General features: G+C 48.1%; 1 protein-coding gene and 1 long non-coding RNA gene across 7 annotated transcripts in view; one reads left to right on the plus strand and one right to left on the minus strand.

Annotated features, from left to right (window-relative positions):
• NTM (neurotrimin) overlaps positions 1 to 21,306 on the plus strand; it is a 931,513-nt gene that overhangs the window by 524,153 nt on the left and 386,054 nt on the right. For 2 of the 6 annotated variants that reach the window (XM_057553462.1, XM_057553467.1), the window contains exon 2: positions 4,855 to 4,939. In XM_057553462.1, the coding sequence (XP_057409445.1) occupies positions 4,855 to 4,939 (85 nt within the window). Of the gene's footprint in view, positions 1 to 2,961; positions 3,314 to 4,056; positions 4,940 to 5,044; positions 5,182 to 21,306 lie in introns of those variants that run through there. The other 4 variants (XM_057553466.1, XM_057553463.1, XM_057553465.1 and 1 more) reach the window with 4 other exon arrangements.
• Positions 177 to 4,561, minus strand: LOC102997423 (uncharacterized). Its single transcript, XR_451092.3, has 3 exons — positions 4,477 to 4,561; positions 1,757 to 1,910; positions 177 to 520 (listed from the first exon to the last, which is right to left on the minus strand). It is a non-coding gene; the product is annotated as an uncharacterized LOC102997423 (long non-coding RNA).

Here is a 21,306-nt window from a genome sequence, read left to right on the forward strand (position 1 = left end):
TCTTTATGTACCTTTCAAAGTCCATGGGAAGCCTCCCCTTTGCCTTTTCTTCCCATGCTCCTCAGTTCTCTCTATTCCTGTCCTCTTCTTCTCTCTGGACGCTTCTTCCTCATCTTCACGTTGCTCTTTGGCTCTCCCTGCTGAAATCCTAAGACACCAGACTCTAGCCCGGATGAGCAATGATTTTATTTTGACCCTATATTCACATAGGAGGAAAGAATAGCATGTATTTTTCCAGAGTCCAGCCCTTCCCTACTCCCCTAGAGCCATCTCTTGAGCCAGACGGACACCGCCTTTTCTGATGAAAACTTGCGAGGTCTATTGGGCGCCATGCCGCTCTAACTGCCCTGCGTGTCGCGTCTTCTCGCCTGTGCTCCTATTTGGAATCTCCACCAGGAGAGGGGGGCCTTTCACCTTTTTAGAGAAGGAGAAACAGCACTGGCATGTCTTGGGCTGGAGCTCTTCTTTCGGTCTCTTGTGAGTGTAGAATATTCACTGTTCTTTAGCCAACCCCAGCTTGCTGTAGGTGACGCGGAGAAAAACAAAAACAACAGCTGAAACAATTTCCCTTTCACTGGCAATTCTTCCCTTTTCCAGCCCTGCTTTAGTGAGGAGTGCTGCTGCTGCCCGGAGTCTCTGTCTAGCCCTGCGTCCTCAGCTACCTGCCAGCCCTCCACAGTCTACCCAGCAAGCTCCTCTGCACCCCGTCCTTTGCAGTCCCGGGATTATTAAAGGGAATATGATTGTTTTCTTTTGCTCAGGCAGTGTGTGTGTGTGTGTGTGTGTGTGTGTCTGTGTGTGTGTGTGCACGCCTGCGAGCTTGAAAGGCATTGTCCTATAGATATTTTTATAACCTGCAGCAATTACAGCTGCCAGCGCGGAGACAAGCTATGACAAGTTGATTTATGTGTACAGTATATGTGTATGCAGGAGGGAACGGAGGATGGAGAGGAAGACAGCAGGGGGGTGGGGGGGAGAAAGTGGAGGTGGGCGCTCGTTAGGAATCTGCTTTCCAGGAGGTAGAAAGGAAGTTATTTCTATAAAGAACACAAATAATGAAATTGCTCTGACTGTCATTCCTTTTTCATTAACTCGGATATGCTGGGAAAAATAAAATAAACCCAGCAGTTTTTATGAAGCAAGAGACAGGATATAAGATAAGCCACTAAGTGTTGGTTATATTTAGGGATTAGGGGATGAGAAGGGAGTTGATATATGATTTTGATCTTCGTCTAGTCAAACCGCTTCAATCAGCACTTTCAATAAAACGGATTCTGCCCTGTTAATTGTGCGGGCATCTCTGACCTCTCACCACTTTCTAAACTTCCATTTTTGAATAAAGTTTGGATCCCTGGGTCCACAAAGCAGCTGTGAGGTTGCCAGTGGCTTTTCTTTGTCCAGCCTGAGCAATACCTGATCTCTGCTGGGTTTTCTGCCGGCCAGGTTGGGAGGCTGCAGCTCACTACTCCCCCTTCCCCCGCCAGAGACAAAGATGGTGTGAGTGTCTTAGATCAACTGCATGCAGTCTGGTATAAACTGAACATCTTACAGAGCCTGTTAGAAGAGTTATTTTTCTGCCCAGCTATAATAATGAAGCAGTGGCAGGCAAAATGTATTAATAAAGCATCTTCCACCTTAAATGGATTTCTAAGTATTTTACTGTAGAGTTAATCATGTATGTAGGCCCCTCGGGAAGGCCTGTTGTTGCCATTACCCACATTCCTAGATGCAAAAACTAGTGCTCATTTGTACCTACCTGGGAATTAGATGCAAGAGCCGGGGTGAGAATTTATCATGAAAGGAATCATCCCTGCCATTCTCAAGCCTGGAGGGAAATGACTCCAAAGCCCCGAATGAGTCCCTCTTCCTTCTCCACTGCTGGTGTTTGTTTCCACTTGAGGTGGTAGGACCTGTTTACAAAGAGGAGTTTTAGAGGGGAGCAGGAGGGGTGGTTAAAACGGATGTGGATGATTAGAGGTAATTCCTTGGCCTATGCATAAGAAGAACCCCAAATTCAGCAGACTGAGGTCAGCAGTCATGACCTCACGCCTGACGTCTGCTCATATAACATCTTAACTAGGTGAAATCATGCAACTTCCTACTTCCACAATTCCCATTGCAAAGTGAAGATAAAGTAGGGACTTGTCAGAACGGATTGGTACTAAAATAGGTTAATTCTCCTCCTGTTCTTTCAAAAGCATAAACAAAACCTCCTGCTCCCTGCAGACATCATTTTTGTTTTTCTCGATAGTAAAGTCATTCTTTGTGGTCATAAGTTGACCATTGATATTTTTTTTTTTTTTTTTTTTTTGGTGTTACATATCAAATGGTCCTCACTGGACAAAAGTAGCGATGGATTTCCCTGAGAATTTAATATTGGAAAAGTCAACAGAGGAGACGAGGGGAAAATGGGCGAAATGATGGATTAATTGAGATCTTCAGTGCGAGTTGCTTGACTTTCCGTTGTTGTGCACTCTCTGGTCACCTGTTAAAAGAGGAAGCCATGCCTTCTCAGTCTTTCTTTGTTACCTTGGAGCGTGGCTTCCACAGCTGCACACCCACCTCCGTCCCTTCCAATCCAGGGCAGTTGGAGTGAGTGACCGGGGTATGATGAGTGAGGTGCTTGGGCGTCACCCACACGCGTTTTATCTACACGTAAGTGGGGTGACCAGTCGAAAGATGCTTTTATGGCACCAAGACCCTTATGGTTACAGTGATTCAGTCAGAATGATTCAGTCTCTTTGGTGGTGGCTGGATGGCTTTTGGGAAGGACATTTGTTGTTGTTGTTGTTATTCAACTGATGTCTTAAAAAAGAGCTTCCTGGTTGGATTTGAGACAGCGTCTAGGGGAAAAACAAAGCCACGGCTGCTTCCTCTCTGTCCCCGGGGAGAATCTGGGTCAGTGCAGGGAGCTCAGACAGGAGTCCCTGAGCAGAGAACATGTTGGTGTTAGCACGTGGGGTGGGCTGTGCCGCTCTGGGCTTCCCCCCTCCCTCAGGAGCCAGGCCCAGGCTGGAAGGAACTGCGTTCCATCAGAGCTGAAGTGAGAGGAAACATGCAGATGTAGGACAGAGGGACCCACAGCAGCCAAAGAGGAGAAGTGACAGCAACGGAGGCCAATGCAGTTTTTCCCTGGGTTTCAAGAATCTGAAAAACACACCTCTTAAGATGAAATCAGCTCTGCGGGAGTGTGAAGCCCAGGACACTTGGGAATCCTCTGTATCAATAGAGCCAGGGGTTCACACTCATTCATCTGAGTGAGCACTTTGCAGGGCTAGCATCTTTTAATGTCGACAAAACAAGAATAAAGAATGTAAGTCAGTGTCGGAACTTGACCAAAATTTTGATGCGGTTTTGCCAGTTTCGCACACGAAGAGGCTTCTGTGATTTTGCATTTGTTTTATATATGGAAAGATCTCTATTTAGAATGGTGTTTGAAGTAGCTTTTGGGGGGTGTTGGTGGGGTGGGCGTTGCCTGTTGAATAAAAAATGAGATGATTCTAAAACGTCCCCCCAACACTTTAAATTTACTCTAAATGCTAATGAATTAATCTGATAATTTTAAAGGTGCACGCATGCATGCTGCAGTTTCCTTTTCCTAGTTAATTAGTTTGTGACCCTTATTAAGATGTCTTGCGCTTATTGAGGCTGTGTAGTAACTTTGCATTTCTTCTTCATTTGCAAGTGACAGCTCTTCAAGGGGGGAAGTGGTTAAACTCCTCGCCTGGGCGCCTGCGGCCCCGGCGCGGCGCGGCGGGGGTTAAGGTGGGCGCCTGCGCCCCGCGCCCGCCGCCCGCCGGGATGCGCGCGGTCCGCCCGCTCGCTCGGCGCCTGCACGGCGGAGAGCGGCGGTCAGTGATGGAGCTGCTGCCATGACAACCCCGGCGGTCTGGGCCCGCGCGCGTCGGGGCTGCTCCCGGGAGGCCCGCGGCGCGGAGGCCGGGGGCGGCCGCTGAGCGTGGCGTCCTCGCGGCTCCGGGGCCTGCAGCCCCTCGCCTTCCCCAGCGAGCGAGCGAGAGAGCGGGCGTCCGCCGCCGTGCGCTCCCGCCTCGGCCGCCGCCGCCGCCGCCGCCGCGGAGACCGCCCAGCCGAGACCGGCCGCCTCGCGGCGGCTGCAGCGCGCATTTGGGCTCGGACGAAGTTGACCGAGGCGGCTGCTGCAGCAGCATCCCCGGTCCGGATCGCGCGAAGCCCGGCGTAGCCTCTCCTCCTGGCTCACCCCTGCGCCTCCTGCGTGTTCCACTTTCCTGCTCTGCTATTGTTACAGACTGTGTCCTGCTGGCCACCCTGCCTCTGAAACTTATAAAGAAAGTGTTGGATTTGCCCTTGTTGGAACTGAGGAATTCAGACCATCTCTGGGTAGCCGGATCTAACCCACTCCCTGTCCCCTTTTGGTACCAAAGTGCTCTCTCCTCTCCAAAGTGCCATGCCTGAGCTGTTAACGGGAGGAAGGGGCTCCTGAGACGCGCCCCGCACCTTTGCACCTGTCTTTGCTCTTCGCCTCTCTCGGCCACCTTCCCGGCCGAAGCAGCACCGAGGGAGACCCCTTTGGATGTTCTCCGTGGAAACCGCTTCTCCGAGGCTGGAGCGCTGAGGCTGGTTTTGGGGAGGAACACCAGACTTGCAGGAGTCTGCGCGCTTTTCTCCTGCCCGCGCCTCCGGGTCCCCGTGCTCGCTCCCCCGCCTCACCCCACCCCACCCACTTCCTGTGCGCGCCCAGGGGGCGTGTGCCGAGCGGCTGCCGGAGTTCTGGGAAGTTGTGGCCGTCGAGGATGGGGGTCTGTGGGTACCTGTTCCTGCCCTGGAAGTGCCTCGTGGTCGTGTCTCTCAGGCTGCTGTTCCTTGTACCCACAGGAGTGCCCGTGCGCAGCGGAGATGCCACCTTCCCCAAAGCGATGGACAACGTGACGGTCCGGCAGGGGGAGAGCGCCACCCTCAGGTAGGGAGCTGCCATTCTTCTCTGAATCGACAGCGATTTGTGGGGGGGGGTGGGGGGAGAGGGGGAGAGGCGCAGGTGTGTTTTCTGCAGCTGCTGGCAGGGAGGTCGCCGCTTCCCTGGGCTGCACAATGCATGGCTGAGCTGGGTGCTCTGCCCCGGAAAGGTGGTGGTCATAGGGAAACGCTCAGAGGTTCCAGAGATGAAATGTTTCCCCCAAACTGGCCTCCTAGGCTCAGGACTTGGTAAGCAGGAGGGGAGGCTGGGCCAGGGGGTCTCTGAGATGGAGGCCGGTGGCCTGAGCACTGTCTGTACCTGAAACCGGTGGCCGCGGTGACTGGGGGCCTGGCTGGGGCTCAGCGTGGACAGTCTTCTCTGGCGTTAATGAGTCCCAAAGGCCGGGTCTGGCTTTCTGTGAATGCCGTCACTCTGCCTGTGCCACGGGGTGTTGCCAGCCCCGCTCCCGTACTCTGGCAGAGCTGCTGTTTCGTCCTGGGTCTGACTGTGTCTTAGCTTTCCTGGGGTGTCTTCATGCCATGAGCTGGTAGCCAGAGGGACATGCTTTCTCTGTCTGGACATGGCTTTCTGAGATTGAAGCCATGGAGATGAGTCTGATTTGTCTGTGGAAAAGATCGTTTACTTTGGTTAGCTGTGCTGTCCGCTAAAGCAGTATGTTCAAAACTCATCTCCCAAATGGAAACTGGGTCTCAGTGTTGACTTGGGTCCTGCTTGACGTCTGGGGTTAAGGCTGACAGGAATTGGAGAAGGAGAAGAAGAATCTTGACTATGTTTTGAGTAAGGTAGGATGAATCTGTCTCCCTTTTCCCCCGGCCTCCTGAGATGCTAACTCAATTTCCAGTGTCTACAAACCATACCACTCACAGAAGGGCAACACAGAATTAGTGATTGCAGTGGGAGATCTTAACTCTCTGGAATTTTATGAGAGTCAGCAGGAGGTAGAAGTTAAGAAGATTCATGGGAAGAATGTATGCCTGCTTAAATAAAGTTTTCCAGACTGGGCCATTGAGCTGACTGTAAGGCAGTATGGCAATATTCCCATCCTTTGTGCATGAAGATTCTTGGAGAGAGAACCTTGGTGTTGGTGCCCACTCTTTTACACCTTTTGTGACTGTCTAAGGTAGCTCTTCTAAGGTTTATGGATGGTGCATGTAAGGCAATACCCACGGGATAGAAAATGTTGCAAAAGGGACACTGGGTTACAGAGCTGACTTGTCAGAACATTGCCAAAGGAAGCGTGTGATTTAAGGGCCTGTCATAGTCTGCAAGCACCCATGCTCCTTTGTCTTTGGCGAGCTAATGCTCATGCCCCCAGGGTACTCACTGGTTCTGGAAACCCACCTCTTCCACTGAGCCCTGAGTTAGGGACTATTTTGAGCAAAGGTTAAATGTCTAACTGCCTCACACGTCACACCTGAAATAACTGTGTATCTGCTTTATAAAGGATTTCATGGAAACTTTAAATATGTCCTGATTTCAGACTACTTAGAAAAGAAAACAAAAACAAACCTCTAAAGCAATGTAGTCGATGGCATTTAGTGTCCTCTGGATGCCCCCTTTTCCCTAACCCTTGGCTGCAAGATATAGCCCTCAAGAAATAAGATGGAGACAGTCTCATACTGAGAACATTTTAGAAACGGATGGGAAGGTACTTTCAAGGAGAAGGGGGAAGGCAGTCAGCTCTGCAGAGATTTGGGGATAAAGAAGTAGCAAAGGGGCCTTGACAGACGTAGCTGCCACATCATAGGAACAATGAGGGGATTTGGGCAGGCCGGGATCTGGTCTTCAGAGGGCAGTCCCCAGGCTCATGAGAGTCAGGACTCTGCTGGATTTGTCAGATGCTCAGCTGGGGCCTGGAGCAGCCCCTCTGAAAAAGCGCGTTATCGTGTACCGGCTGGCTTCTCTTTCTTTGTCTTTGCTTCCATGCCTCTTCCTGACTCACTCCGGGCCCCTCTCCTTGTCTCTCGTGCACTCATGTTTGTTTGCATTGTCACATATGCTGTAGACTCACTGGGCTTGACTGGTTGTAGATGGAGGAAGTGGGATATGGTGGGGCTTTCTCAGCCCAGCCCTGGCATAAAAAGGCCCTCCTGGAACATCTCCTGACGTCCAGGGCCAGCCACTGAGACTGACTGTCTTCCCGACAAGTAGGAGGAAGACCCTCCCAGTGGAAGGAGCCCTACAGGGCAGGGATTAGAGGAGGTGAGATCTGCGGGACACCAACCTGTTGGCCATGGGCCTAATTTAGGATGTGAGCGGGGCAGCAGGTGGACCGTGCAGATGGCGCTCAAGCCTCCACAGGATGGCCATCGTCCTCCTCAGGCCCTCCCGCACTAGACGAGGAGGGGCCCCCGTGTTGGGCTGCACTTCTGTGGAGCGGAAGCCCTTAAACCCTCAAGCACAGGCTCTGCATTTTGTGATGCTGTGTGCAAAGAAGCAAGTAGGAATTTCAGAATGTATTTTGTTTGCATAGAAATTGCTAAATTTGCACGTAACCTGATTCCAGGTTGCAACAATCGAGTGGTTCAGGGCTCTGGGTTATTTCCCTTTTGCTTTTATTGTGTGTATGTGGGTCGTCTCTTCCTTCTTTTGTCTTCCCTCCCTTTCCTTCTTTCTTTCCTCCCTCCCTTCCTCCCGTCCTTCCTTCCTCCCATCCTCACCTCTTTCTTTTTCGTTCAGCATGTGACCAAGCTACACAGACCACAGCCATCCCTGCTCTGCCCTGAGAACCACCCTCTCCCTGTCACCGTAGGTGACCCTGAGGTTCATGCTTGTAGTTTTCTTCTCAACCAGCAGAGGACTTTTTTGCTCTAATTTCATTTTATTCTGCTTTGTTCTCACCAGTTTCATTTTTTGAGGATCTTTTGCAGTTCCCAAAGAACGAATGCTTCAGCAGCAGATTCTAACGTGAGGAAACTTTTTAGAATGTTTTATTTCCTCCAATTAACACTAATGATCCTTGTAGACATATTGGGTAAACCTTTCACCTAATACGGCATCCACAGTCTGAATAGAATTACAGACAATTTGCAGTCTCCTAGTCTTTCTGCCCTCCTGCCAGTAGTCTGTACGCATAATTTTTTTAAAAAGGTGAGGTTTCATAAAATAGAATATGCAATAATAATAACACGAACTGAAGTTTCTCCAATACTCACTATGTCTTAGGGAGTATTCTAAGTGTTTTACACACTATCTCACCCATCATCCAACCTCATAACATTAACATTTAACCCTAATGCAGTCCCTCTGGTTGTAGGTGCTATGATTATCCCCATTTTACAGGTGAGAAGACTGAGTTTACATAATTTGATTAAGGTTGCACAGCTAAGAGATTTGGAAGCCAGATTACGAGGAGTAGTAATAATAATGTTGAATGATGAATAGTACTATCAATTATTGGTTAGTTACTCACAATTAATCCTCACAACAACTCTCTGAAATAGACTAAATTATGTCTGTTCTATAGATGAGGACGCTGAGGCCCGGAGAGGGGAATTTACCTAAAATCACACAAGTTAGTGCGTGGCCGAGCTGGAATGCTGACCCCTTGACTTTGCAGGGCGAGCTTTCCCCACCGCATTCTGTGTTCTCGCGACTCCTTGCGGACACTTGGCATCGTCTCTCCGCTCATTTTGTCTCACACCCTGTCTTGCAATGTTGTTTATCTCTCTGTTTACCTTCTCCACGTGGATGGGGAGCTGCTAGCTCTTGGAAGCGGGGATCCTGCTCTGTAATGCCCTGAGCACCGTATGCTCCCAAATGTTTACTGAACAGATGAGATGACTGAAAACCAAACAAAAGTATCCCCTAGCCTCTGTACAGCTGGGGTCGACCAACTAAGATGTGTGGCGTGGTTCTCACATGAAGGGCATGAGCTGGGTGTTGGTTGTGGAAAGGCTTGAGGCTGAGGCTTCTCACCCCAGGGCCTTGGGTCCAACTCAAAAGGCCAGGCTGTGGACGCAGAGGTTGAAGTGGTCATCAGCCATGGAGGCAGATGTGCCCATGATCGCGTGGGTGGGTGGGTGGTCTACCGGCGGTCAGAGAAGAGCGCCCTCTCTCCCAGTGGGTGGGCTGCACTCCTCTGATGGGGGCAGGAGAGCCTGAGAGGCCCGGCGCGTGGGTCTCATTAATTAGAGACCGTCACTAAATGTCAGCATGTCACTGGACAACTTTGATGGATGCATTTCATGTTTTCATGGATTCCCCAAATAAGGCCGCAACCAGTAAAGTGAATTGTTTCCTTGGGGGTCATCTGCTAAGTGCTTTTTTAAAAAATATGAGTTAAAAATAAAAGGTCTGAGAAATGTACAAGACGGAAGTTGGGTTTCGGTGTAGCAGTTCCACAGAATAGCAGAGAACAATGTGGTTTCCATACTTGAGAAAACCCATGGGGGCCCCTTCCAGCTGTAGGAGACTGTGGCATGTTATTCATACCATGGAAAGCATTTAGCATTTCGTTTTCGGAGCTGATGGATTCTCTGTTAGTCTCTCCAGCTGCTCCGTGGCCTCTTGAGGCCAGAACTCTACCTTCTTCGGGTTTCTGTCCTTGGTTCCTAGTGCATGACTTGGACCAGGGCTTTTGCTAATAAAGTCTGAGTGCAGGTCCCCCTCTTTCCTTCACTCACTCTGCTGTAGGCATCCTGACTGTCTTCCTGTTTTGTGAACACAGAAAACGTACTCTTGCTACAGAGCCTGCCCACACATGGCCCCCACTGTGGAGGTACCCCTCCTCCAGATCTTCCCATGGGCAGCTCTTCATCATTTTGGCCTTAGCTCAGGTGGAACCCCCTCCCTGAAGCTGTTCCTGACACCTAAATAAAAGTGATCCCCTACCACTTCCACCAGGCTTACGCTGGCATATCATCCTGGATTATTTCTTCAGAGCAATCATCTGTATCTGAGATTTTCCCATTCATTTATTTGGTTAGTTGCTCATGATCTGTCTTCCCCAACGGGGTTGTAACTTTCTTGAGGATGAGTGCCTTCTCTGTCTTATTCTGTGCCGTGTCTGGCAGGTAGAAGCTGCTCAGTAAATAGCTGTTGCATGAGTGAAGGAAGGAAGGAATGTCTGCGATCACCATCTTCTCCTTGCCCTCTCTGCCCTTTTTTCCTGAGTTGTCTGGTGTTGTCCTTGCCCCGGATGTGCTCCTGGCTCACTGTCATTTGCGTCTGGGTCATGCTATGTTGGGTGTGAGGTTGCTCTTGAGGAGGTTACAGATACACGTAAGTAACTGAGCCGGTGTCTTTCTGTCCAGGACACAGATGGTCTGTGTCAATTGTCTGTCACTTCATAGCTGCACCCATAACATAAGCCGTTCATCTGCCAGGTCACTCCCCTCTCCAGTCCTTAAGCCTCTGAAGAAATGCTACTCTCTGATGATGTACTCAACCCCAGGTAGACCTCAGGGAAATTAGCATTTTCAAGATAAAGAGGGGCCCATCCTTCTTTCTACTTGGAGTCCGCTGTCAGTGGGTGTCTGGTCGTGTAACTATTGATCTGTTGTTTATGAGTTATCTTGTTCAGAATAGCAATGCCACTCAGGAAGCATGTGCTGCTCTGGCTGCTTTGGCCCCTACCGGGGTGGACCCCTGTTTGCTCACCTCTGGGGCTTGCCAGGCATCCATTGGGTGGACCGGGGCTCAGAAGAGCATGGACAGATGGGGCTGTGGAGGGAGGCTCCTGGAAGCACACACAGCCTGTTGAGGAGCCAAAAACTAAAATGGGGAAACTGAAAACCCCGTCGAACGTGGGGCAGGAGGAGAAAGGACAATGCCGGCTGTCAGGAGAGCCTGAAGAACTTGCAGAAGAGGGGCAGCCGGTTCTCCAGCACTCCTCACCTACAAGGTTCGGTGCTTTGCAGAGGCGCTTCTCTTTTCTTTTGAGTTTGAAAGGACTACAGAGCGCAGGGAGTTCAACCACCTGGTTTTTCAGATAGTGAGGCTAGTGATAATCAGTCTCCCACAAAGAGGGCTTCCTGCAGGGGTGCGAAGGAGGTGACATCCAGCCACAAGGCATCACGCAGCTGCGAGCCCTGGCTCAGGGCTACCTGTGCCTGAGACAAGGTCACCTTGTCCTACTAAGTGCAGAAGCATCTTACTGACTGTGGGTGCCTTTCACAGAATTGGCTAACATCTATCATCATGCTCTCTCCTAAGTGCTGCTTCCCTCTGCTGCTAAAGCTGGCATTCTTAGCCTTTGTCAGTTCTGCTTCTGGCTGGGTGGGAGAGCTCTGTTTACTATGTGTCACACAGGCACTGAGCAGTCTACCAGCAGAGACTTATTGAATGCTCATAGATACTCCATGAGGTGGATACAGTTATTATTCCAGTTTTACAGGTCACGAAAGCAAAGCACTGGAAGGCAGAGTGAGCCATTCCCCAGATCACACCGTCGGATGGTGAATGTGCCTGGGGCTGAGAACCAGTTTTGTCTGAATACTAAGCTCATTCTCTTCTTGTACCGAAGGGCTTTCCTCATTCGGTTCCTTCTTTTCTTCATTGTCAGCTTCTTCTCTTCCCAGAAACCGAGTGCATTTCGTTGTCCTTCCTTGTTCGGGGGCACAAGAACCTCCGTTCTGGAGGTATTTTAGGAATTGGGTATGGGAGTGGGTCAGGTGTGGTGTGGTCTGTGGCATGATGGGGACACAGGGAATGACCCAGCTGGCCTCTAGAGGTCCCTTCGCATCAGAGGATCATAGAATCTTCATAGATTGCTCAAGTCAGGATTTTATCCAAACGGGTGGTTCTTCTTCCACCCGTTTGCTTCAGATATCAGCAATCTTGGACCCTCTCACAGGGAGTTAATAATTCCCCAGAATTACCATGTATCTCTCTGGAGTGGGGTACTGCACACATTGAGGTGGAAGCACACTTCTCTGAGGCCTACAAGCCAGTCTCTCTGGCGGCCCTAGCAGCGCGAGGCAGAATAGGTGACACCTTCACCCATACATTTCCTTCTTTGTTGCGCTAGGAATAGGACCGTTGGCGTCTCTCCTGGGGAAGCCTGAACAAATTATAATTAATATGAATGGCACATTTATTCTCTTAAGTTCAAAGTCTCCACTGATGGGTAAAATGCAACATGATTCTTGCATGATTTGAGATCATTTTGCTTCCTTGGGAGCAGGTTGATGGGTTCATGGTGTAATAAATAAATAATACCATTAACATCATACAGATGGTCAAATAATAGTGTTGTTAGGAAATCAAGAATTGGTTGGGTTTAGGCTGCAATTTCGAATCGCACTTGCGAGCCAAAGGCGGGGAGGAAGCAGTAGGAATGTTTCAGGTGAGTGCAATTGAAGGAGACAGAGCTCTTCAACAAACCAGACCTTCCTAGCCCGTATTCCAGCGGGAGAGAAAACGGACTTCACCACAGGGTTCTGCCAACTCGGACTCAAGTACTTTCTCTGTGTTATCTTGGGCAAGTTTTAAAAATTCTTCCACATAAAGAGGACATTTACTACCTACCTCAAAGGATCGTTTGGGGTTAAAATGAAACGATGTACACAAAGCTTAGTCTATAATTATATGATTAGTCTCCTTCTTTCCATGTGTATAAATGTACACACATGTGTATGCATGTGAGTGTACATATAATAGTAACACATTTAGCAGTTTTCACTATAACCTAGTGTAGTTGAAACACCCATGTGGCAACACTTTGATAGATGCACTGTGTCTGGCTTCTGGAAGATCTATGAGGGGAGGAATGCCTCTCCGTCCATGTCTAATTATACTTCTCTGTGTGTTTCTCCTACACATCTGCTTAGACCCTAGGAATCTTCTTCTGTTCAAATAATTTCTTGAGCTAAGTTTATATCAGAGAGGGAGTGAGGAGAAAGGTATTCCTTTATTTTTCATCACAAGATTGTTGCATAGAAAGTTAGGACAGTTCATGGCTCTGAAGATGAATTTCCTACGAGATAAAAAACAACAACAACAAACATATGGAAGGTTCCGTGGAGCCAGGTTATCTGACACAAATAATGGGGTCAGGAGTTCATGCATAGATTTAGGATTTGTAGACCTTTTTTCCTTGGAAGACTGGTTCTTCCATGACAAGTCCACTGGAGTCAGCTGGGAAAGCCAGGGTAGGGATGCCATTGACTGTTGGGGGTGGTTAAGCCCTTCCAGCTTTGAAGCCCTGTGATTGCATTTCCCCTCGTTCCCACCTGTTCACTGAGAGGCCAGCTCAGGACTTCCACAGCAATGGTGACAAGAGAAAAGGGGGCCTCTCTGCATTTGGTCATTTTTCTCCCATGCAGTTCTGGGGCAAGACCAGTGTGTCTGCCATGAGAAACTGATCTCAGAATTCACTGATGGAGCTACAGGAACAATCCTTCTCACTGCAACCCTGTGCTATGGGGCTTAAAGTAGTTTAAATTATATATAGCAGTCTCAGTTGTTCATGATCTGTTTTTCCCAAATCTCATTGATTCACATGGTTGAGTTATTTGGGTTTATTTGGGTGTATTTGGCCAACTTGCTGCCTTGTCAGTATGAGACGTTTTGGCTTAGAAACCTTTTGAGAGGCTAGATTTGTCTTGTACAAAGTACATATGAATTAATCTTACAATCTTGCTGATGGATTTTTTAAAATAATAGAATTTTTAATGAAAACAGCATCAACCACCAGGCTGATGGAAAATGACAGAACTGACATCAACCTTCAGATAAAGCTTTGCTGGCCCCATAGAGGAAAGGAAGATATGTTTGTGTGAAAATAATTTCTTGATCTTCTGTGGCTTTCAAACAGGTTATAATGTAGTGGATGAGGGGAAAAGTGCTCTTGCACTCAGAATAATCATCTTTGGACACATTTACTCGTCAGGAAAGCTCAATCCAAAACAATTCTAACTGGTCAGAACCCACGAGGAAGAAAGAAAAAATATATGCAAATTATTTTTTATTTGGTGCACAAGTTATACATGAAAACTGGAAAAAGCAGTACTTCAGTGTTGTGAGTTGAATTGCATCACTCCCCGCAAAAAAAAAAAAAAGATCTGTTGAAGTCCTCACATCCAGTACCTCAGAATGTGACCTTATTTGGAAATTGGTTCATCGCAGATGTAACTAGTTATTCAGATGCATTCACACCGGAGTAGGGTGGGACCCCAATGCAATACAACTGGTGTCCTGATAAGAAGATGACCTGCGGAGACAGAGTTGACACACAGGGAGAAAACCATGTGATGACAGAGACATTCGAGCAGTGAGGCTGCAAGCCAAGGAGTGCCAGAGGTTGCGCATGAAGCACCAGAGCTAGGAAGATGCAGGGAGGGATTCTCTCCTACAGGTTTCAGAGAGAATGTGCCCTGCAGCATCTTGATTTCAGACTGCCGGCCCTCTGAAATGTGAGACAGTACATTTCTGTTGTTTCAAGCCATGCAGATTGTAATGCTCTGTTATACAAACCCAGAAACTGATACACATGGGTGTTATAAAGAGATTGCTTAAATAATCTCTGTGTACAATGCTCCTGGTATGACTGTTCCTCCCCCAGTCATCAGCTCCCAGACTCCATCATAGATGTCTAGGAAGCTGACCCAGAGTAGGAATGTAGTTAGAATTGATTACTCTCTTTTTTCCTAATAGACCATCAGGACAAACCCTATTGCATCTTACTTCTCAGTTATCTTTTTTTTTTTTTTTTTTTTTTTACTTCTCAGTTATCTTATTAGCCACCTCAGAAGTCAAAGATCTACCAGACTCTGCATCATTTTTTGATTCTTACTGTCATAGGGTCCTGTACATCCGATAATCTGACCCAGTTGCAAAACTCTCTCTAATCTTCTGAACCTTTTTGTTACCCTCTGGCCTCTATGATCTGTCACCAGTGAAATCCCTGTGTCCCCGCTCTCTTCTCTGAATGTTCCCCTCAGCTTTTGCTTAATCTGAGACTTGGCTGTTTCCTGGATCATTTCCACTCCTAGCGTCCGATCAGCAGTGGCTGTTTCTCTCTTGTATCCTTGTTGCCATGAGGCCTGAAAGCTGGAGAGGTGTTCTCCTCATGACTTACTGTGGCTTCAGCACATTTCTCTTCCCATCTCTCAGGATCCCCAGTTACGTTGACGCACACACCACGTACCCTCAGCCCCTTTCCTGCTGCAGTTTTCTACTCTCTAACCTGACCAGTCTCCTTCACTCTGGAGCTCCAGGCTGTACATCCTAGTGTTAATCTTCAAATCCACTTTTATGACTCACGTGTTTCAAACTCTGTCTCCCAGGCGGTGTTCTTGATACCAGCTCCATGTGACCCATTGCCAGCTACCACCAACTTGATTCCCTCCATCTGTCCCCATCTTGGGCATGGACACCACCATTCATCCAGCTACTCTGTCCAAAAGCCTAATAGATATATTTTTTCTTTGTCTCTTATGCTACATCTAGTCCGTCAATAAATCCTGTGTGTCTTTACTTTTAAGATAGATCCTGGGACTTACCTTGTGGCTCAGTGCTTAAGAATCCGCCTGCCAACGCAGGGGATACGGGTTTGAGCCCTGGTCCGGCAAAATCCCACATGCCGCGGAACAGCTAAGCCCAGGCGCCACAACTAATGAGCCTGCGCTCAAGAGTCCGCAGCCACAACTACTGAGCCCGCGAGGCACAACTGCTGAAGCCCGCACGCCTAGAGTCCATGGTCCGCAGCAAGAGAAGCCACTGCAATGAGAAGCCCACGCACCACAACTAGAGAAAGCCCGCGCGCAGCAGGGAAAACCCAACGCAGCCAAAAATAAATAAATAAATAAATTTATTTAAAAAAAAAAAAAGATGCATCCTGAAGCGGACCGTTTTCACCATCTGGAACACTATCTGCCTAGTCAAAGCTGCCATCCACCCTTTCCAAGACTGTTCCTGTGGCATCTCATCGGGTCTTCCTGCTTCCACCACGTCTGCTCTCCCAGAGTCCATCTGCTCCTGGTAGACCAAGTTGTCATTCCAGAACATAAACCAAATCACATCACTGTGTTCAAAGCCCTACAGTGGCTTCCAGTTATATTTAGAATGAAATGCACATAAAAGGCTTTATTACTGGTGTCCGCCTACCTATCAGACACCTTCTGTCCTCCTGCCCTGCTCACGAGGATGTAGCTCACGGAACTTCCCTGTCGTTCTTGAACCCACCAAGTCCGTTCTTGCTGAGGACATGCTCCTTCCTCTCCCAGGACACACTAATGCTGTATGATGGCTCCTTCATGCCATTCATGTGTCTGCTCCAATATCCCATCCTCAGAGAGGACCTTCCAGGCCATGCTGTTTGAAAAAGCCATACCCCAGCCCTACATCACTCTGTCCCCCTACCTAGCTTCAGCTTTCTCCATAGCCCTTAACACTTAGGAAATTCTGTTATTTATTTATCTGATACTTATTTATTGCCTCTTCCACTAAAATGTAAGATCCCCAAGGCCACTGACTTTATTGCTCTCATTTATAGTGGCTAAATTACTGCCTGGAACATGGCGTATATCAAGGAGTATTTTTCGAGCGAATGAAAAGTTCATTAGGAATAATAGTAAGCGGCGAATAGTGAAAACTGTTTATCTTTTATTGGAAACAGGAGGCTCAGGTGTAGCTCTTTATTGGTCTAGGTTTGGGGGTTCTTACACAGAGCTCAGATGGGGTGTGTGTGATCCAGCCTTGTCTTCTAGGACAGCAAGTGGGACAGGCCTTGCGGAGGGAATCACGGGACAGGGTGACATACTTCATAAAGTCTGCACATGCAGAATCTAAAGGACCTTTAAATTTCCACTTTCACAAGCGGTTTTATAGAAAATCTAATAAACACTTGAAAATTGGGATTAGTTCCTAGCTTAAGGCCTATGAACTTGGGGGGAGGGAAGGAAATGGCAGGTAGGCAGAAATCAGCCTGTGAGCCTGAAATTTAACACAGTATTCAATGTCCATTATTTTATTTGAAACTTTCTTGATGGAGGAATTTTCCCTTAAGGCTGTAGCGCACGATGATTGAGCACAGGGTCTAGGGCGAAACCTCTCTGTGGGTTCAAATCCTGGTTCTGCCACTTTGCAGGTGTGTGACCTTTGGCACCTTGATTGACCTCACTGGGTCTCAGTTTTGTCGTTGTTTCAGGGAACTAATAACAGGAGTACTGATCCAGGAGTGAAATCTGGGGCGTTTAGAGCAGTGCCCAGCACTCAGGAAGTATTAGCTTTTTACAGCTGGGGAAGGACGGAGCGTGAAATGTATCTGCCATGGGCAAACCGTGCTGCTGTGTCTCAGGATCCTGGGGCCACTGCCCAGAGACACGTGGAACAAGAATATGGGCACCGGAGCCCAGGCTGGCGATGGTTGGTGCAGATTCTGCAGCTACAGGGGCATCTTGGTAGAGGAGGATTTTGAAAAGTCTTGGTAAGTTTCATTGTTTTTGGAAGGTGAGCAGCGGTCTAAGGCTAGGGTGATCTGAGTTTTTGCTTTTGTTTTTTTGTTTTTTGGCTGTGCCGCTTGCCTGTGGGATCTTAGTTCCCCAACCGGGGATTGAACCTGCACCCACGGCAGTGAGAGCGCAGAGCCCTAACCACTGGACCACCAGGGAATTCCCCTAGGGTGACCTGAGTTTTAGTCCTGGCTCTGTCACAGCCCACCTTGGGATGCTAAGAAAAAAGCGTGCCCAGCCCCCGTTTCCCACGTGGGGAATGAGAACAGGATCCATTCTGCTCTGTTCAGTGCCTTACATCTGAGGAAGAGATTCTTAGCTGTTCAAAAATATATAAGTTGTTTATCCACGTCTTGGCCCAAAGCTTGGTTGCATTTCCCAGCCTCTTTTGAATTTAGGTGTGGTCATGTGACAGAGTTCTACCCAAAGGAAGGTGAGCAAAAAGTTCTGTTGGATTGGCCCCTAAAAAGCTCCCATGTGAGATACTTCAGGCTTTCTCCTTACGCCATCTGGATGTTGATGCCCCAAATTACCTTGGAAACCGTGTCCCATTTGGCAGATGTTTCGTGAGCGGAGTCAGTGAATGTGCACAGAGAGGGCTTCGGCCCCCGCCCTGCCAGCTGACCGGCAACCTCGTTCCTTAGATTATTGCATGAAGGAAAAATACACTAAAATACACTTCCTTTGTGATAAGCTTCTGCGATTCTGGAGTTTATTTGTTACAGTAGCTAGCATAACCCTGTCTAATCCAGTACAACTATTATAATTCATATTGTCTGATTTCAGCTGCATAGAAATACACAGATATATTTTTGAATCCAAACTTAAGCACTTATTAAAATTTCTTGGCGAGGCTTTTGGTGGCTTTTGCATGTGTCTGAAAGTAGGAACTATGGCCTTTTCAAACTGAAGCCTCAAATGTTTGATTTCCATTTGCTTCAGTCTTTACATCTCTGAACCAAGTAAAAATGTCTGCTGTACTCTACAAGTACGTGGAAACCAGTGACAAAGACAAGTTCTACCTTGAAGTAAATTAGCACATGTCCATAATGGCTACAATTCCAGACATGCTGTAATTAGTGAAAATACCTCTCAGATGACAAATTGCTCATTAATGGCTGGAGGTGTCTTATTTAGTGTAACCTTTTGTGCTAGAGATATTCTATCATTCCGTGTTTTAACTGACGCACAGAAAAGAGGCAGATGGGATGACTTGTAGTCTTGTTCTTTAAAATGTTGAAGGAAAAGGAGAGAAACCACTGTCAAAGGGCAGATTTCCGAAGAGCAGTCAGGTGGTGGAGCCGTCACCTGTGGCTTTGGGGAAAGAGGAAAGGGAGGAGGGAAAGGCCTTGTGTGGGTGGGTCCTCAGGGAACAGAGGCATGCAGAGACAGCAGGATGTGAAGTGGCTCTGTTCCACGATTTTGGGGTACGGGGAGCGGGATCTTTTTGTTTTCCTTGTTGTTTCAGGATGATACACGGTGCCTGGCACATAATCGGAGCTTCCTGTGTCTGTACTGTGTCCATGTTTCGCTTCGGCTCCGCTGACTGCGCATCTGGTATGGGCCAGGCACTGTTCTAGGCCCCCGTTCCTCTCCCCACAGAGCCATCTTTACAAAGGGAGACGGGGCTGCAGATTGCACGCAGTGAATGAGCGTCATCTTCTCTCAGGCTGCAACTTGCACAGACCGCTTAGGAACAGGTGCCCTTTCTCCAGCCTGACTCATTCACTAGGGCTCCTGTTTGGAGAGACAGACCTGCAGGAATTCAACCCCCCTCCACCTGGGGCTCTTGATCAGGGCACGACCTGCACAACTGTACCTGATGGGTACCAGCTGCCAGTACACAAATAAGGAGACAGACAGTATGCTGGGTGGTGAAAAGTTAAATATGGGTAAGAGGCAGGATGACCTGGGGCGTAGGGACAGGGGCGTTTGCAGGGCGGCCCAGGGCATGATAGTGGGGACAGCCCTGCAGGGGTCAGCAGGAAACACATTCTAGGCAGGGGAATCAGCAAGTGTCAGTGACCTAGTAAAGGAAGAACAGGGCGAGAAAAGACGGATTTAGGAGCTTGAGTGTCGGCAGGAACTAATCAGAACGCAGGAGCACATGATGAAAGCAGCTCCAATTTTAGGGGACGAGAAATAAATAAAACCCCACATAAACAAGGCCAGCACCTGTGTCGCTGCTGTTTGCCGCGTGGAGTTTCCGTGCGGCGTCTCTCCAGGCTCTCGCTCCTTCGTGGTCGTGTGGCAGCCGGTACTCGGTGCCTGGTCACCGCCTAGTGTTTTCTAACTGAAATGTCATCTCTCTTGGGTCCGTTATTCTTGGTCATTTTCATTTATCACATGCGAAAATTATAAACACTTAAAATCTGCCCAATATACGATTTGATGTCTTACCTGTTGCCGTTTCCAGGATATTACATTGTGAAATTAAGCCGGTGTTTCACAACCGTGTGTGGATGTGCGTACGTATAGCAGACACATATTTGGAATTAATGGACTCGTAGAAATCAGAGCTGGATTAGGCCTAATGAGCTGTTGAGAAGAATTATTTAGCACATACTTCATATCTCTGTTCAGTAATCAAACCTACACACTGTGTATGCTAAGGAGGCGAGGTCTTTACATTTTTTGTCTCCTTGGATCATCTCTGTTTATGCCTGAAAATTTCACATTGCACCCCTAGAGCATTTTTGAACCAACTTCATTAAGCATCCAGTTTGACATTTCCCTGCCCTTAGGGTGATCTTTGGTATTGAAATAAATAGTTGCTTTGCTTGTTACCATTAATACGGGATAGTGATTGGTCCCAGGCTCCAAGGAGCCCCCTGGGATACTGGGCTGGCTCAGACCAGGTGGTGGGAGTCGTCAGAGGCCCAGTCCTGCCCCATCCCCAGACAATTCTAGTCTTCAGGAGAGACGGGCCTGACCTTCCAGTGCACCGGCCGGAAGACTTGGAGAGTTAGCGTAGATGAGAGGTTTAGATATATAATTTTTTGAATTTTTATCCAAACCAGATGATTTCCCTGCTGCTTTCTGTTTTCACCTAAGGTGTATTAGAGCTGGTGCCCATCCTGCTAGACCACGTGCACTGGCTGTTTCCCCCCTCTGGTTTATACTCTCCCTTCAAGCCTACATTTTCAACAGATCTTCAAAATCCTATTCACAACATGGTTTTCCCAACTAACAAAAAGGAAAGAAGAATGAAAGGTGGACCACTTGATAGTATGGAATTTGACCCCGAGAAGGACCGACTTTTTGAAGCTGTAACAGAGACATGAAATCATAGGACTTAAAGGAGATGGGTTAACACAGGTCAGCTTCCAATAGCTGGATGCCTGCCCTGTGGATTTTCTTTATAGCTTGGTTAGATATCATAGACAAATGCAGATCCTAAACATATATCCTACTCAGTTCTTGATCACCTGCATAAAACATGCTAATTGAGAATGTGTTATGTAGTGGAAAAAAGATGGACTCCATAGAGGTTTTTGTAAATCAACTATGCTTCAATAAAAAAAATATTGAAAATGAGAAAAAAAGAAAGTTGGACAAAAATGGGGAAACTATAAATGGCAAATAAAATGAACATTACAAATAAAAAAAAGATGGACTCGGAGTTGGGACAGCTTTGAGCTGGAACTTGATTTGGGAAACTCTTAACTTCTCTGAGCCTTTATTTTCTTATCTGTGAAATGGGAATAAATAACACCAGGAACGTGGAGAGTAGGTGCTAATTCGAGACACGCTGGTTGGGGCGGGTCTTTCTGAGATGGGGCCTTTGAGTGAGATCTGACGAAGTGAGGGAGGGAGTGTGTGTACACGTGGGGAGGATATTCTGGGCAGAAACACAGCAAACACCCAGGTGCACAGGTGGGGGCATCCTTAGCTCCAGCAAACAGGGGAGAGGACGGCAGGGCCAAGGCCAGGCCGCTTGGCCGCGGTGACCACAGG

The sequence above is a fragment of the Balaenoptera acutorostrata genome, chromosome 9, assembly GCF_949987535.1.
Source record: "Balaenoptera acutorostrata chromosome 9, mBalAcu1.1, whole genome shotgun sequence".
NCBI lineage: Eukaryota > Metazoa > Chordata > Mammalia > Artiodactyla > Balaenopteridae > Balaenoptera > Balaenoptera acutorostrata.